The 18,007-nt window shown below is 28.1% G+C and overlaps 3 protein-coding genes across 5 annotated transcripts; 2 read left to right on the top strand and 1 right to left on the bottom strand.

Annotated features, from left to right (window-relative positions):
* Positions 1-584: 584 nt before the first annotated feature.
* On the bottom strand, positions 585-2,011 carry LOC101503486 (zinc finger A20 and AN1 domain-containing stress-associated protein 4-like). The gene is made up of 2 exons (XM_004494102.4): positions 1,742-2,011; positions 585-1,504 (listed from the first exon to the last, which is right to left on the bottom strand). Exon 2 carries the CDS (start codon positions 1,460-1,462, stop codon positions 968-970), a length of 495 nt encoding a protein of 164 aa, XP_004494159.1. The 5' UTR covers positions 1,463-1,504; positions 1,742-2,011; the 3' UTR covers positions 585-967.
* Positions 2,012-3,383: 1,372 nt separating this feature from the next.
* Positions 3,384-10,076, top strand: LOC101503822 (uncharacterized). 3 transcript variants are annotated; one of them, XM_004494104.4, is made up of 12 exons: positions 3,384-3,832; positions 3,952-4,046; positions 4,168-4,225; positions 4,341-4,535; positions 4,784-4,860; positions 4,976-5,058; positions 5,353-5,404; positions 5,491-5,559; positions 6,665-6,751; positions 6,907-6,971; positions 7,782-7,899; positions 8,097-8,353. In XM_004494104.4, the coding sequence occupies exons 1-11, from the start codon at positions 3,694-3,696 to the stop codon at positions 7,870-7,872; spliced, it is 1,011 nt and encodes a 336-aa protein (XP_004494161.1). In that variant the 5' UTR covers positions 3,384-3,693; the 3' UTR covers positions 7,873-7,899; positions 8,097-8,353. The 3 variants fall into 3 exon arrangements, with proteins under 3 accessions (XP_004494161.1, XP_004494163.1, XP_004494162.1); XM_004494105.4 differs by lacking the exon at positions 8,097-8,353 and adding an exon at positions 9,875-10,076 and having other exon boundaries at positions 3,385-3,832; XM_004494106.4 differs by having other exon boundaries at positions 4,826-4,860; positions 7,782-8,353.
* A 4,120-nt stretch (positions 10,077-14,196) lies between these two features.
* Positions 14,197-17,769, top strand: LOC101503167 (uridine nucleosidase 1). Its single transcript, XM_004494101.4, has 9 exons — positions 14,197-14,498; positions 15,073-15,188; positions 15,328-15,387; positions 15,581-15,763; positions 15,867-15,971; positions 16,753-16,849; positions 16,954-17,061; positions 17,166-17,301; positions 17,383-17,769. Exons 1-9 carry the CDS (start codon positions 14,408-14,410, stop codon positions 17,489-17,491), a joined length of 1,005 nt encoding a protein of 334 aa, XP_004494158.1. The 5' UTR covers positions 14,197-14,407; the 3' UTR covers positions 17,492-17,769.
* Positions 17,770-18,007: the final 238 nt, after the last annotated feature.

Genomic DNA, 18,007 nt, shown 5'->3' with positions numbered 1-18,007 from the left:
GTTTTGTTGTAGGCTTAGAAGAAAAATTTAGAGATGGAGTTGTTGTGGTGAGCTTGTTACGCCATGAATTATTATGTGTTATGTGGTTCTCATAAAGGACTGCAACATTTTGTTTTCTCAAGTTGAATTAGAGAGAAATTTTGGATTTTGAGTTAACATTTTGTTAACTATCACTAATGTTAAAAGTGTGTCAATAGTCTGATATATGGGATAGATACTGGAAAGCTTGAAATTTCTGACGACTGAGAATTAAATCTCACATGAGCCTCAGGTGGCAAAACAATTTGTCAAGGAGATTAATAGGATCATAAAATGATTAATTGATTAGGTTTAAGATCAGGGATTGAGATCCAGTAAGTATTCTTTTCCTGGGTGTAAACCTAAGTATTTTTAATTTGTTTGTTTTTATTTAAATAACCTTAAAATAATATTTTTATCTATTAAATAAATTAAGCAATTTAATAATTTATTATGGGGATTAATTGCGATGTGGACGCCATCACATTTAAAACTTCCACGTGGTGTACACTTAACTATGTAATGTGAATAAATAAAAATGAGTCAAAATAATTAATTCATAATAGTGACTAAAATTTAAACTAATTTTATAAAAATCTAAAATATATTTAACCCTATAATATTAAATGGCAACGCTTTTACATTAGGACCACCCCATAATTTCCAAACGCGGGTGTGGACTTAAAATTTTCAATTCCATCCAACACAAGAAAATCACTTTTTTTTCCCTTCATTCCCTTTAATACAAAGCAAAAGCCACTTAAAAAAAACGACTTATTCAACTTTTTTTTTCTTTCTCTAACGCCATCATTAATAGATAGATAGATTTGATTTTTATACATTTTTCAACAAGCGCGCCACATGATTCGTTCGGGTAGGTAAGGTCCGCAACAAACGGTCCAGATCAACTCATCTAAATCACATCATTCATCCAACGGTGGAGATCAAATCAAATTCTTCGCAGCTTGTCTGCTTTGATCAAGGGATTCGCTTTAGCTATCTCCTCTCGCCCCACCGCCTTGAAGTCGAAACAGCACTCGTGTTTCTCAGGATACCTGTGGGTCCCACAAAACGTGATTCCACATCTGCACTTGAATCCGGTTAACCCGATCCGCTTCCGGCACGTTCCGCACCGGTTCGACTGAACCGTTTCGGTCGAGGAGTCCGATGCGTCAGAAACGATAGACGGTATAGTCAACGCTGGCGGTTGAGGAATGGATTCGATTGCCGGCAGCGGCGAAGCGGCTACTACGACGGCGGAAGAGGCGGAGGAGAGAGCAGTTTCAATCGTAGTTTTGGTTTTGGCTTGTTCTTGTTCTTTCAAATGGATGTCTCTGTAACATTTAGAGCAGAGATTCATCGTAGCTGAACTACCAAAGAAACCGCAATTATTTGCGCAGAGTCTGTGGCCTTCGGAAGCTTGACATCGATGCTCTTCCGCCATAGATTGTGATGGATCTACGTTTTCAGATGAAAGATCTCCTACCTGCGCGTAAATTTACAACGACGTGGATAACGTCAAAACGGTGTTGATGAATATTCAACTTTCAGAATCGTTCATATTCCAAGAAAAATCGAGGAATAACTGAAACGATGAATCTAAATTCGCAAGTTACATATCGCAATATTAAAAAAAAGGATTACAAGAATTATGAATATATCTTATAAAAAAGAAATAGGAAAATATTAAAGATGAATAGGATGAGACGGAAGAAAATTGAACCTGATTGATGATAAGAAGGAGTGGTTGTGGTGGAATTGAGAAGGAAGAGATAAGAAGGAGAAAAGGGAAGAGAAAGAATCTTAACAGGGAAATGATAACAGAGTCTGAAAGGTTATGATGAGAGAGAAAGAGGAAGAAACGGCGAAACGAGACAAATTGGTATTGATCGTTTTCAACAAAATGTTAATTAATGGAGTAAACAGTTGTGTTTGTGGGTTTTTTGAAAGGTGAAAGTAATAATTCAATTATTAGTGTTAATTAAATAGGTAAATTATTTATAAGTTAATAAGAAATGTATGGGATTAGAACAACAGACAGGCTGGCTGTGACGGTAGTGGTGTGGTGGTTAAGAACGTAACGGCTGGGAAAGCTCAACGTTTATAATTATAGTTATCAATTTAATTAATTTCTTATTCCACATCCATTGAAACTAGACGTACATGAAAATTTATGGAATTGAGATTTTATTTATATTTTGTCTGAATACTCATTTTTCTAATGAACGGTGTTGATTGATAAAAATATACAATTACTAAATCAAACAAGTTGGAGAAGGCGTGGCACCAAGTTGGAGAGTAGGAAGGAGGTTGGTGGGGTCGTTCTTATCTATCTAGTGGTTGATGGAAATAAGATCATCGACATAGGACTTTAGTTGAGTTGAGAAGTAAGAAGAGGAAGGAAGGTAAAAGAAATTTTGCATCAACAAAAAAGGTATGTTATAAATTTTTTCATTGAACTGAAATTAAGTACGCAAATTTTTTATGCTTTTAACTAAAACCATCCTTACCGTAATTTTGATCTAAATGTAGTTTATTCCTCTCTTCTCTCACCATAAATACTCGATATGTTCCTACATATATTTATATATTTTATAAAAATTAAATTCCATAAAATAGTTTTACTATGTTATTCAATTAAAATTTACTATTTTGCTGTATTGTCTCACTTTCATATAACTATCTTAAAATGTCACTCATGTAACAATTAATAATTAGCAAGTTCATATTATACAAATAATTTTATAATAGAAATTTAAGAAGAAATTAGAAGAAAAAAAACTAAAGTGAGATGTGATATTTCAATCTAAGATAGAAAAAACTTAAATTCAATAAACACAAAATAAAATATAAATTTAATTATAGATTCAGTCTTCTTATTTTTATTAACTTATAAAATTGGTTCTCCTATTTAAAAATATGACAATTTTAACCATTTATTTTGATTTTATAATTAAAAAATAGCGGCATAACGTGTTTTAAATAAAATAACATATGGTATAATTTTGTAATTTCTGTGAAATCATAATAAAAAAATTTTAATTTTGTAATTTGAATAATAAAATATGAATAATTAATGCATCTAAATAGTTCAATACCATAAAATTATATGTCACGTCTTTTACGATATGTTAAATCGTCATTTTATAGTTAAAAAATCTGAAATAATTACCAAAATTATCGGCTTTAAAATAAAAAAATCAATTATATAAAATAATAAAAATAGAGAGAGACAAAATTATAATTAAGGCTAAATTATTGAACTAGCGAGTGATATTACATTACCCTGATAAAAGGTAATATATGACGTTAATTTATTTGGAGGGGATAAAATTCATTTTAGTTTTCTCTTGTCAAAATAATGCATTAAAATTGAAGTGTAATTAGTGAGAAAACTTATGTCACCCTGTTTCACCTCCCACATTTTCCCATCACCCGCTCCCACCATTCAAATATCTCAAGAACGGTAGCTGCAGCTACAATGCAGTCATATATGGATGTATCCAAACTCCAAACTCCCAACCATAATTTAATAATCCAACCCAATCAACCTTTTCATTTGTCAAATCACAATGAAATTCGCCCTTGTAAATTCACATTGTTCCATTGTTGTTTTAAACTTATAAATAAATTAAATTACCAAAGAAATAAAATATTGCAATAAGTTTTTCAACAATGGATTGGAATACAATGACAAGTACTTGTTGGAGCAACTCTGCAACTTTAAGAATCCTTGGCATACTTCTTCTAGGTCAACTAGTTTCTTTCTCACTTGCTCTCATGAGTATCACTTCTTCCCTCATAGCCCAATTTGGTATTCTTCATTTGTTATTTTCCCTTGTTTCTTTTTTTAATTATTTTTTTGTACAGAATATGTATACATCTATTTTTAAATTTTGAAGTTTAACATAATGTTATTATTAACGTATATAGGTGTTGATGCACCTTTAACTCAGAGCCTATTTACATATGCATCTTTAGCTTTAGTCTATGGAAGCATATTGATTTATAGGCATCAAAAACCTCTGGTATGTATCTACCATTGCATAAACATATTTCTATTTTATTTTTATTTTACTTTAAACTTCTGCAAATGAATTTAATTTTATTTGAGATGTTGCATTGTATGTGTCCTTGTATGTTGTGCAGGTTTCTTGGTATTGGTATTTATTATTAGGCTTTGCTGATGCTCAGGGCTGTTATTTGGGTAAGTTATGCAATTAGACTTTATGCTTTGAATGCAATTAAAAAAATTAGACCATATGTAGATTTAATTTGAATTTTGATTTAACATTTTCCTCTGCTTTTGGGTTTGTATGCAGTGATAAAAGCATATCAGTATAGTTCAATTACAAGTGTAACGTTACTGGATTGTTGGATAGTACCTTGGGTGATTATACTCACATGGATATTCATTGGCACACGTTATTCCCTATGGCAGTTAGCTGGTGGAACAATCTGTGTCCTTGGTCTCTCTCTAGTTCTACTTTCCGACTCTGTCGGTGGGGGTGGTGGAGGTAACATTAATTTATTATTCAATCTATTTAGAATTAACTACTCAATTCAAAATGTAATATAAATGAAAATGATATTTAAAAATTTAATGTATTCAATTTAACTATTTTAAATTTTAAATTAAATATATTAACTTTTATTTTATTTTAGAGAAGTAAAGTTTTTGTATTTCTTGATATTAATGAAAATAATGATCAATTAATTTGAATATTAAAGACAGGAATTATTGTTAACAAATTAAAAATTTCAGGTGGGTCTAACGCTATCTTGGGTGATGTACTTGTGATTGTAGGGACAGTTTTCTATGCAGTTAGTAATGTTGGTGAGGTAATATAAATCACTGTTTTACTATACTAATAATAATCCTAAAAACCATTTAAGTTTTAGTAGTAACATTTTAGTTCCAGCCTAACTTGGTTTTCATTATATATACAAAATGCAGGAATTTTGTGTTAAGAAAAAAGATCGTGTTGAAGTAGTTTCCATGCTTGGTGTTTATGGCTTCCTTGTTACCGCTGTTGAAGTGTATCCTTCTTAGTGTTTTTGTTTGTCTTCCAATTAGGAAATTTAGTATAAATTTAATGGATCATCTTTATTAAAAAATACAATAATTTATATGCATTAATTCATCTCGAGAACTGATTTTAGATTAGATAAGACACATTACACTTTCACTAAATCACTTTTAAATAAATTAAACTACTGATTTGAGGTTAAATTCAAAATTAATTATTTTGTGGAATCCGAATCCATATTTAATTTGTATTTTTGCCCTTAAAATTTCGACTAGTTCATTTCCTCAATTTATTTATCTAATAGATGTATTCTAGAACGGAAGACTCTGGAATCGGTCAAATGGTCTACAAATATTGTAAGTGGTTTCGGTAATTTTTTATTGAAAACAACATATGACTGAAAATTCATATTTGCATATAGTTGAATGTTTATACTATACAGGTACTTGCTTTTGCCGGCTATAGTGTGTCAGGCTTCATGTTTTACTCACTTGCTCCTTTTGTTCTAAAGGTTAGTTTCATTCTCATGTATTTGTTTGTGACAATATGACAACTAAAATTTTTATATTCCTACTTTTTAAATATGATCAATTGATATATTTAGCTTCGTATAAATGTTAAAAAAAGTACACTAATTTAACAAAATTGTATTAAAATTTGTTGGATATATAGATTTTAAAGGATTGTTTTGTGGAGTGTATTTTGAGAAACTTTTTAATTAAAGTACACTAATTTAACAATTCCACAAAACAGTTGAGATTTTACGAGATTCTTAATTTTTTCCATCGACTCTTTCATATCCCATTACTCTATATTATTTGTCATGCTATAAATATTTTTTCACTTCTTAAAATAACGTCATTTTTTTAACATTTTTTTAACTTCACTTTGAGGTGTATAATTAATCATCAAAATATTATATATCATGATAATAACCATTAAAATGAATTATTAATCTAGTTTGTGCATCTTTAAAAAATGTAATTGAGATGATAATTGTAAAAATGTTTCATATAAAGATAACGATAGTCGACACAAAAATAAATTATTAATATATCTTTAGAGGATTATATTGATGTGAAATTGAATTTTGCAGAAACAATTGAATTCTAACAAACAAACAAAATGTGAATTGAGAACAAATGTGTTAGAGTGTTTTTTGTAATAATTTATCTTAAATATTCGCTTAAAATTTATTGAGTTTCTCGAAATCTTATAAATCCATAAACAAATTTCAAATTCTACAATTTTTAAAATATAAATCCTTTAAAATTCAAATTATAAATATCGATAGTTTTTTAAAATTTTAAAAATCATTAAATAAAATTAAAATCCACAATACTTTTTTATACAAAAATTATCTTTTAAAATTCTAATCTTATCCACCCCTCTTAGTCTCTATGAATATTTGTACCGATGTTTAGTCCATGGCTAAGATTGATGATTTTGGTGAAATTTTTTTTATCTATATTTTATCGCTGAAATCATTAAATTGAGGACTAAACATCTGTCAAATTTTTTGTAACAATTAAACTTTATATGATATTGTATAGTGAATATAAATTTATTTAATTCTAAATAGAATGGCTGATTTTGAATGGATTTTTTTCATGCAGTTAAGTGGATCGACAATGTTCAATCTTTCTCTTCTAACTGCTGATATGTGGGCAGTGATTTTTAGAGTTTTCTTTTATAACCAAAAGGTATTATTTTCCAAATTGACTAATTATAGGTACTTGGTTTAAATAAGCATTCATTTGTCCGTTGCATTGTAACATCTCTATAGTTGTTGGAAAATCTAAGTTTGATGATGATATATTATATTTCATTACAATGTGACAAAGTGTTAAAATTTCAGGTGGATTGGTTGTACTTCCTCTCTTTTGCAGTTGTTGGTATTGGTCTCGTCATTTATTCTACAACGTATGTTTGCTTTTTCCATTTCTCCTTCTAAATATTTGGATGGCGAAAATTATATATTAGTTTAACTATTCTTGTTTTTTCCTTCACTTTTTATGAAAAGAATGATCCTAACCAATTTCAACCTACTATTTTCAATACAAATTCTTTTATTTATTGAAATTTATACAAATTTTATTAAATTTATGTGGATCATACATACATAGTTAATAAGCCTCAATTCAATTTCAATCAATAACATAATACTTAATTATTAAAAATAATATATTAAAAAATATCTTACTAACACTTTTTGTGTGAAAATGATGAACTATTACGAGTTTATATAATTTCTTGTAATTATTGGTATATATGGTTATCACTTATCATGTAATTAATTTGAGAGATATGTAACTATAAATTTTACTTTTTTTAAGTTAAGGTTTATTTTTTGCTGCAATACATTTTCAGGTATAATTATTACATTTCTTTTATAACAATAAATAAATATAATTAACAGTTAAATACATTTTTAATTTATATAAAATTTGTTTTTCTTTTTTTAAGTTTTGTCTCTATTAATATTTAATTGGAGGCTGAGTCCACTATATATATATATTTTTATTTTATTTTATAAAAAATAATAAATTTTACTATAATTAATTTAAAAATATCGTGAGATCTTCCTTTATAGTACTGTGAGATGTTCGTATTTTCAACAATTATATTAATTTTATATTCTTATCATTCACATTTTAGCTAAAAGTAGTATTTTAGTGTTCAGTGTTGTTATAAAAAGACCTTGTTACTAACTCTTGGGTTGTTTTCTATCAGAGAGAAGAAGTCAGTTACTACATCAGCTACTGAAGATGGGAAGAACACAGAATACCAAATACTTGATGATGAAAGCACAAGTGGCATTTAACACGTACCACAATTAAACTTGTCAATGGTATGTCACATCAGATCAACGGTTGAATTTTGCAAGTCTATTGAAAATTATCATGTTTCTCCTACACCAGATCACATCTCTTTTACCTTCCCTTTCCCATTTGACAATCGCCATATATTAGTTTTGGTCATCAAATAGTATAATTTGGGATATGTTTATTTTTCTTTTTAACATTTTGGTCATAATTTTTCATATAGTCAGTAAAACAAAATGAGTCGCGAGGAGAAAATTCTTCAAGGTTTGAATCACGCAAAGTCAATTTTAAAGGAAGGATATATCAAAGAACTTACTTTTGGCGTGGGAGATTCGTAATAAGATTCAATAAAATTGTAAGATCCAACCGTTCATCTAAAGTCGTCTGTCATAAACAAATTTAAGGGTGGGTCCATGTTAAATGTCACGGAAAGCACTAACATTTGAAACTAATTCTTTAGCCTCTTCTTTCGCCTAGCTTCTTTTGGGCTTGTGTTTCTCCCTTACAAGAATAAGTTGGTCCAAAATAATTTTACAAAAAATCTTTAAAAAACAAATGAGCTTTTTTTTCTTCTAAAAAACATGAACTTATTAACAGGTTCGTCTCAGTATTTTTAAAGATCATGTTCGAATCTTAAAATTGGACTCTTACCATCAAAATTCAAGATTCTAACATTTGGTAGTAAATGATATCTCTTCTAGTAGGATGCAGTCATAGACTCACGTGCAAATATAGAATTGTAAAGTGTTTATCAAAATTAAGATATCAATAAAATTAATTTTTCAAAAGTTAGGGTATACAATAAAAAAAATTAGGGTCTCCCTAATTGGGGGCCTATGTCAATGTTCTGGTTGGACAAATTGATAGCTAGCTTTGCTTATTTATACTGAACACAAACAACAAAAAGTGAACTTTAAAAATAGCTACGCTAATGAGTGTTTAAAAAGATATTGGTTAAAAGTTTCACAAAAGAGGAATATGAAATAGTGTATTGGTTAAAGAGTTTATAAAAGAAAATGTTGCCTTATAAATATAAGTCAAACATCTATCAAAATAATAAATGCATGTTTTTCATACAAAATATTTTTCTTTTACTTCCTTAAATAATTTTGTAAGGATATTTGTTGGCATTCATCTAAAAATATATTTGAGTTACTTTGAAGATTGAATCGTCTTGAAAAATGTCTCACACGTCCCAATATGGTAAAGAAAGCTAGATGTCAAACTATATATACACATTGACATCTTACTATTTATTATAAGTTGCATAATTCAAAAATATTTTAAATATGTTTTTCATTTTCTTCTTATTGTCTCTTATATTTTTGTATAGAGTGCTGCAAGAAGTAGTTTAAATACTTATTTGAAGATTATGAGTGTATTTGTATTTGAGTGAAGTCTATCTATTATAAAAACTTTTAAATAGTTTATGATTGTCATTAGAAAATGATTATAATTTATCCATCAAAAGAAAGCACGTTGTTAGTGCAAAATTGTTTTTCTTAGTGACATCTATTAAAAATAATTTATTTAGCCACATTACCCTACCTTTGTATAATTGTTTTGAAATTAGTGATATATGACATGAAAAAAATGGTAGATTATCAATGGATGATAGTGTAAACCTATTGTACATTGTATGTATCCATTAAATATTTTTGTATTGAAAACAACCTTTTAGAATATATTATAAACTATTGTTCGACCCTTATCATTTTCTATGTGAGAACTTCCTAATTAATCCCTCACACCCAACACTATACCATATTAATTTTTAATGTTAGGCATAACTTATTATTCTTGTAAAAAGGATATTTATAGTGAAAAATATATCTTTATAAACTACATCAAGTCTTATATGTTTTCTAGACTTGCATTAATTTCCCAATAGATTTTGTTTGAGGAAATTAAGGGTCTTTTTTTTAATTAGTTAGGTTAGGTTAGGTAGGTGCCGTATCAAAAGTTTATGATTTTAAGTCTTGTTTATTTCTTTATTTGTAGGGTTCAATTTGACGCCATAGTTAAAAAGTCTTCTGTCATGCATTAAAAGTTATAGAAAAGATACAAACTAGCTCGTACACACGGGCGATGTATGGAAAAATAATTGTATGTATTTTATTTTTATTCGTTTATTTAATGAATTAAAAAACTGAAAAAGTTAATTTAAATGGGAGAAAATACACCATTAATTGTTGAACTTCAATGCATGGTTATCTTGCTTCATCAATTGCCTATGTATGATAAACGTTGGACATAAAAATCAATTTTGAGAATACAGTAATATTATTAAGAAGAATATAGATAATTTTTTAATTTTTCCACAAATTGAAAAATTAATATTCAGTTATATATTATATACATAAGTTATGGAAGGGTTAAGCAAGCGATTATGACCTGGTCCAACATATATTAAAGTGTTTGACAAATCTTAAGATGAAATATTTTTAAAATCATAATAATATAGTAGTAAAATTGGTATTCGTTGGTTATGTTTTTTTCTTCTTCATATTTTATAATACAATTTTTTTTTTGAAGTACTGTTGTTAATTTTGTTTAACATTTATTTTTCAATTGATAATAAAGTGAATTCACTTAATTTTATTCTTTATTTATTTTAGAAAAATTCACTTAATTTTTATCAAGACTTATAAAATTCAGTTGCGTTAGGCAAGCTGGTTTTAATAATTGGTGTTTAATATTTTTCTTTTTTATTGCTTGATGAGTATATGAATAATATCCCATGTGCATGCACATGTTGGATGCACATAATATAATATACTATAATCCTATCAAGTCACATGCATCTTTGTTTACGAAACCATTTTCTTAATATAAAATAAATATTTTTCCATAATTCTTTACAAAATTAATTAATAAATATTTTTGTCCCTTTTCTATAAAAGTTATCTTTCAACAGTGTATTTATTAGTTGATTTAAATAGTTAATTAATTTTAGTTAAGTATAAATTATGAAGAGAATGTGAATTCAAATCTTTATTATAATAATAATAATTTATTAAATTTTATTTATCTTATAATCAAATTTTATATTATTAAGACCCATATTTGTTTAAGAACTAAAGGGTTAAAAGTAAAGTTTTTTAAATATAAACCCTAATTTAGAAAATGGTTTTGACAAAAAGATAAAAGTTGTTGTCACTACATTTTTTTTTTGTATTTTTAAAGATTTGAAGAAAAACTATGGAAAAAGATTGTGACGTTTGTGACAAAATGCCACTCTTGTGAAAGAAAAAAAATCAAGAATTCCATTTTTTTTACCTCAGACGAATAAAAAAACACATTTTTATAATATATTTTAATACTATTTTATTTTATTCTCTAATTTTGATATTTTGATCTCTCAACCAAAATTTTATATGATTTAATAGTATAAATAATTTTAAAAAAATTTATACAATATTATGATTAATTTATGCCGCAACAACCGTAATTCATAATGCAACATCAATAATAATTGACACCACAAAATTCTAACACTAGCGCAAATTACACAACCATGACTTCTATTAAAATTTTTGGTTAAAAGCAAAAAATATTGTAAGAATTGATCAAACAACTAGTGTAGTTGAGCTCATGTTTAGAGGCAGAAAAACAAATATTTAAATGTAAATTTAAATACTTATTATAATAGTAATATTATTTTAGAGTTTAATATATATGAATATATTGATGGTGTAAAATAGTTTTAAGTTGATATTCAATTAGATTTATTTATTTTATTATATTTAATATTAATAATAACTAATAATTTATAAAAAATTGACATTGAAAAATTTGATCAACTTCTTTTTTATAATTAAATATTAGTTATTATTAATTAGATTATGTTAGTATCCAGAAAATTTGGAATTTAATGTTTGAAACTCTTTCAACGTTACTTACCTCACCAACTAAATACTTTTATATAACATATTTGAGTCAATTTCTTTAAATGGTCCTTTATTACCGTCAAACTAAGTGAATTATTTGGATTATTATTTCTTTTCTTTAAATAACTGTTAGAAATAGTTAAGAATATTGGACTTTGTGTAACCCTAACAATGGCAAATACAACTCTCATCTCTAAAAGAAATTGCGGGAAGTTATAATTAAAGACATAAAAGTATTTTTTTTATTACTTCTGTCGCTATATTCTTCCACGAATATACACAAACTTTTAAATAGCACGTGTATGAACGGATTTTTAAATATTTTAATAGTAATTTTTTAAGTAGAGATACATTGATTGTGAGTAATTATCAATAATCTTAGATAATATATAATGGAATATAATTTATACAATGGTTGGTTGTAAATTATCTCACATATTATACATGTGAAGGATTATAAAAATATCCATAGAACACAAAAATAACTATTAAGTTTTAAAATATATATAATTTTATAAAAACAAAGTTTATATTTTTTCATCAATGAAATGGTAAATAAATTCATATACAATTGCAATGTTACATGTTTAAATCGAGATATATTATTCCGCCTAACAATATCAATATTTTATTAATTGTGAATTGTAAAATTAGTCATCAATTGTTTAAAATTGAGATAATAAATTACTATTTTTAAAATAAAATATCACCATTTTAAAGATCCAATTTTACGAAGGAAGTGTTATCCGAATTAATTTCATGGTGAAATAAATTTATTTATAGTATAAATAGATTTAAATATTGTTACTTGTTAATATAAATTAAGTTCCATGAAAATAAATTTGCAAAGAATTGAAGAAGAAAAAAGTGACATAATAATTGTATTTGCAATAATAATTATATGCATGTGACACGCTATTATATTATCATCATATAATTTTATGAAATAAACCCTCTATTAAGTAAATGAAATAAGATAATTATTTTAATTTATGAATAACTAAGGAAATTAAATATGAAATTAGTGATAATTACTTTTGTAAGATATAAATAAATTAAATGTGAAATAAAAAACAATCAAGAACAACTATGAAATCAAGAAAAAAATTTATATTTACTAACTTTTTTACGTTTTATTAATATAAAATAAAGAAGAAAATATTTCTTTATGAATTTTACTTTTTAATTTTATTATTTATATACTACAACTTTTTAATTAATTTTAATGTCAAATTCGTGAGAGGAAACAATATACACATTACAATTGTATATTGACTAAATTCTAAATATTATATCAATAATGCGATGGTCTTATAATTGCATTAACCAAATTGAGTAGTTGCTCTCAAATAGACTCACATATAAATTATATTTTTCTTTTCTTTCATAGATTCGTTTCAAATTAAATTAAATTCTATTTTAATTTAATATAGTAGTCGAGGCATATTTGTTTCTTTCGAGGTATATTTGTCTCTTTCATGTTAGTTTATTTATAACGTCACGCATATCACATGCCACATGGGTTGCAGTTCTTATCCTCCATGTCAGTCATAGATGGCAATAATAAAATGATAAAAAATAAATTGTTTTTTGAACCAACAGCGGTACAATCATCGAAAAGGAACTTTATGTAATAATAAGGTGAAAAGTACTCCTATCTTAATCAGTTTTATAATAAATGAATAGTTTAATATTTATTTAGTCTTTTTAAATGCATTATTTTTTATTTTAGTTTTTGTATATTTTTTATTTAAATTAAATTTTGATAAAATTAGAGAATTTTAAAATTCTGACATTAAATAAATATTGAAAAAATTAAAAAATTTCAAAACTCTTAATTTTTTTAATTTGTATTTATATTTTTTATAAAATAATATTAATTAATAAATAAACTTATTATTTAATAATATAAAATATTTTAATTTTAAATATATCATAAAAAATAATTCATTAATATATATTTATAGACTTATGTATAACACCTTTTTTTACTATAACTATATCCAATTTTCTCTTATTTTAAATATGAGAAAACTAAGATCATTTTTACAACATGAGTTTCAATCTTGTAAATAAGTCTGAGAAAGCTAAAAGCATTTTCAAGTTTGAAATAAAATTACAATTTAAGCTTTCGTTTTTATGCTCTTTTTTATTTTCAAATAAGTATTTGTAAAAAGAATTGAAGCCTAACTTTTTAATTTATTCTTAAATTTTTTTAAAAACATTTAAAATTTATTTTGACACAAATAAAACGAAATGACATACATGACGTGATGACGGTGCCCCAAACTTTATAATATTTTCCTTATTCGGGAATTTGATAAGGGATATTCATAAAAGAAAGGTAGATTGACCACGTGTAAGATGTTGATTGGTCGGAATAACATAGACGAGAGAGTTTTGTTATATATTGTTGAATTCAATCAATTCCATTTTCCATCTTCAACTTCATCGTCATTCTCTCTGCATATTCTGCATATTCCTTCGTACTTTCCTGCGCTTGCGTGTGTATGTGTGTATGCGCTTTCAAACACACACATCCATACATACATACACATACATCTTTCAAGCGCTCTTGTTTATTTTGTTCCGCAATTAGCCGAATCCCTAACTTAATTGCAATCCGATTCAACTCTCGATTATCATGGACGTTCAAGTCAACAACGTTCACGGTGGCGTCAACGGTTCACTTGGAAACGCCGAGAAGCTCATTATCGATACCGACCCTGGGATCGGTTTGTTTCATCTATTTGTATCTTAATTCTGAATGAATCTTAATTTTCATGTTATCCGTTTGATTTTGTAATAATTTGGATTATACTTGAGGTAATGAGTAGCACCAACATTTCAGATTCATAGTGTGTCCGGTACCCACCCATATATGCAGTTATATTCAATTAGTCTTATTTTTTCAATCATTACCGGTGTTGATGTGTTAGGGTGGTATACGGTCTATGTGCCTGTACTTCATACTTCCTCTGGAATGAAACACATGAGAATTTAAAAAGTCAATATATCTTGTCTAAATTTTAAAATTGACGAGATATATCAACTTTTCAAATATTTTTTTATTTATATTTCATTCTGCCTGAAATAGTAATGAATGATTCTGTTTTTGAATGAAAATTGATCTTAGAAGTTTCTTAATATAATATATGGATGTGCTTGTCTATTAGTGAGTCAAAGTGGTTGAAATATAGTTTCACTTGATTTGTATATTTTCTGGAGATTAAAGAGTGCTGAGAAGTGTTATACTGTGAATTGAGTTTTTGTTGGTAAAATAGGAATGACATTTTTGTGATTCTGCAGATGATAGCATGGCGATCTTGATGGCATTTCATTGTCCAGAGGTGGAGGTGGTGGGTTTAACAACCATTTTTGGGAATGCTGCTACTGAAGATGCCACACGTAACGCATTGCTTTTGGTATGTGCTTTTTTCATTCTTTCAGAAACCATGTCAAACTGGATTATGATATGATGGCTGTTGATTTCAAAGTGTTCGATGTCTTTTCATGTTTTTGGAATATGTTCTTGATTGTGTTTTTAATGTGCAAAAAGGATAGTGTGAGATCGCTGGCCGTCAAAATATTCCTGTTGCAGAAGGAAGCACTGAACCATTGAAGGTATCTAGTTTTGACTTTTGAGCTTCTATAGTGCCAATTTAGTTATACTTAGACGTGTGCTTTGAATCCTTTCCTTGCCTTATCTTTTTGGACACATGCCCCTGTAGTCTGCAATCTGCATAGTGCTTGACATGTTTCTGCCTTTGTTTTTACTGTCTTTTTGGTATTGATTATGCTATATTTTTTGAAAAAGGGTGGAAGGCCTCGTGTAGCTGATTTTGTTCATGGTAAAGATGGATTAGGGAACATATTCCTACCTGATCCTAAAGCTAACAAAATTGACAAAAGTGCTAGTGAGTTTTTAGTGGAGAAGGTCTCTGAATGTCCTGGTGAAATAACCGTGCTAGCTCTCGGACCACTTACCAATGTAGCTCTAGTAAGTTGCACATTTCTGTCTTGTACTTTATGGTCCCAGCTTTGATAACATCAATTAACATTGCATACATTTTTCGATCTGATGGTTTGACTTTCATGATTAGGCAATCAAAAGAGATTCTTCTTTTGCAAGCAAAGTGAAGAGTATAGTTGTACTCGGTGGTTCATTCTTTGCCTTGGGGAATGTCAATCCAGCTGCTGAAGCAAATGTAAGTTGTAGAATTCTGTTTGTCATGTTTCCTAAAATAAGAAAAGGCTACCGAGACTTATTTGCTTTGGGCTTCTCCATTTTATATGCTTGAAAATTGATGTATCCAGTGCTGAGCTCCTCTTGTTTCACTATAACATGGATTATTTTGACGTTGTGTTGATTTATCCTATTTGCTTTTCTACTTTTTCGCCTTAAAAATAAGTATGACACTAATTTGGTTTAGTGTTCTCAAATAGCAGCACTATAGCTCTATAACACATCAAAATTTGAACAAACCAATAATGTTTGCAATCCGTCATATGTCCACTAGTGTTGTCAAATAGAGATTATAGCACTTTAGTATAGTGAAATTTGAACAAGTCGTTTTTCTGCAATCCGCAATTGACCACACATATTTGGTTGTCAACTCATGCAATTATCTATAAGGGTAATAGTAATTTATCGGGTTAAAACTAAACCTTCATTTCTCTGTATGTTGGTTGTATGTGACATGTTGCAAATCACAATTTAAGGTAGTTATTGCTGATAACTTGTGAATAAGGGCCTTTCATGCAATGATCCAATAAACAATCTACATTTTTATAAAGAGTAAGCCTCTGTATGGCTTCTTGACATTGAAGAGTACACACTATCCATTCACTCTGCACTATACATTAATTCACACGTATATTATTTTCTTAGGGGAGTGGTTATCCAAAAACTAATAAATATATTCATTTTAGGCTAATCTTGTCTCATATTATATCAGTCCTAATCCTGATGACTTCTTCAACTTGCAGATATATGGAGACCCAGAAGCAGCCGATACTGTGTTTACCTCTGGGGCAAATGTTGTGGTTGTAGGAATAAACATCACAACCCAAGTGAAATTGACAGGTGGGATTGTAATCCCAACTGGCACCAATTTCTATGCTACCTTAAGCTATTAATTCTTGTTCTTGGTCAGACACTGGAAAGTGAATATTTTTTGTTGGTTTCAGATGACGATCTCCTTGAACTGAAGGAATCTAAAGGAAAGCATGCATCTCTTTTAAGTGACATGTGCAAATTCTATAGGGATTGGCATGTAAAATCTGATGGTGTCTATGGTAATTTTACATACTACTTTGATGCTCAAGTTATGCTGCTAAGGAAAAATATCTTTAGCCAATTGAAGTTTGCAAGGGAATGATAAATTGATTTCTTCTTTCAGGAATTTTTCTCCACGACCCTGTTAGCTTTGTGGCAGTTGTGCGTCCAGATCTTTTCACATACAAGAGAGGGGTAGTGAGGGTAGAGACACAAGGCCTCTGTGTTGGACATACACTTCTGGACCAAGGGCTAAAAAGGTTTGTCCACTAAGTATTCTTATTCACTCTTTTTGGTTCAAATATTTAGATGCTCAACGTAATTGGGTGCATTTCATCCAGATGGAATACGAGCAACCCATGGACAGGTTATTCTCCTATTTCAGTTGCCTGGACTGTGAATGTTGAGGGAGTTCTTAATTACATTAAGGAGCTGTTGATGAAACCCTGATTTATGGGCATTTGTACAATGATAAAGCTTTAGAAAGCGATGCCATTATAGCTTCTTAATTGCAAAAAGTAATGTATAAGGTCATTCTTATTTATTTCACTCATTGTCTAGCCAAAACTTTGGGTATCAAGGGCACACAATTGTTCACCTGATCTTCAGGTCTGTGAGTCCTTGTCCCTTTCAATCATAAAGTTCACGGTACCAATTGAATTATCTTTACATGAGATAATTTCTCTTTCGATTTCTCTGCTATGGGAGAAGGAAGCAATCATTCTTTATTTCTCTGTTCATAGCGTAACTGTTACTTCCATATTCTTTTACTAGTTATCCTCAAAATAATTAAAAAATAAAACAAATAATATCTGCAAATGTTACGGATTGTGAATTTAGTTAAAGAAATGCATGTTACAAAATGGTTGAAAGAATTTCAAATTAAAATGCGAAATACTTAGCAATTACAATGCAAAAATCAAATTCTAGAAGACTAAAAAAATTCAAAAGAGGATAAAATAGACT

Source organism: Cicer arietinum, chromosome 3 (assembly GCF_000331145.2).
Source record: "Cicer arietinum cultivar CDC Frontier isolate Library 1 chromosome 3, Cicar.CDCFrontier_v2.0, whole genome shotgun sequence".
Classification (NCBI taxonomy): domain Eukaryota; kingdom Viridiplantae; phylum Streptophyta; class Magnoliopsida; order Fabales; family Fabaceae; genus Cicer; species Cicer arietinum.
The sequence above is the reverse complement of the archived record's forward strand: the minus strand, read 5'-3'. Positions and strand labels throughout refer to the sequence as shown.

What these genes read in the sequence shown, in the direction of transcription:
- LOC101503167 (XM_004494101.4), top strand. Translation starts at nt 14,408, where the DNA reads ATGGACGTTCAAGTCAACAACGTTCACGGTGGCGTCAACGGTTCACTT. An exon ending in CACGTAACGCATTGCTTTTG is followed by an intron (nt 15,189 to 15,327) that starts GTATGTGCTTTT and finishes CAAAAAGGATAG; the next exon opens with TGTGAGATCGCTGGCCGTCA. An exon ending in GAAGCACTGAACCATTGAAG is followed by an intron (nt 15,388 to 15,580) that starts GTATCTAGTTTT and finishes TTTTTGAAAAAG; the next exon opens with GGTGGAAGGCCTCGTGTAGC.
- LOC101503486 (XM_004494102.4), bottom strand. Translation starts at nt 1,462, where the DNA reads ATGGCGGAAGAGCATCGATGTCAAGCTTCCGAAGGCCACAGACTCTGC.
- LOC101503822 (XM_004494105.4), top strand. Translation starts at nt 3,694, where the DNA reads ATGGATTGGAATACAATGACAAGTACTTGTTGGAGCAACTCTGCAACT. An exon ending in TCAAATGGTCTACAAATATT is followed by an intron (nt 5,405 to 5,490) that starts GTAAGTGGTTTC and finishes TATACTATACAG; the next exon opens with GTACTTGCTTTTGCCGGCTA. An exon ending in TTTTCTTTTATAACCAAAAG is followed by an intron (nt 6,752 to 6,906) that starts GTATTATTTTCC and finishes TTAAAATTTCAG; the next exon opens with GTGGATTGGTTGTACTTCCT.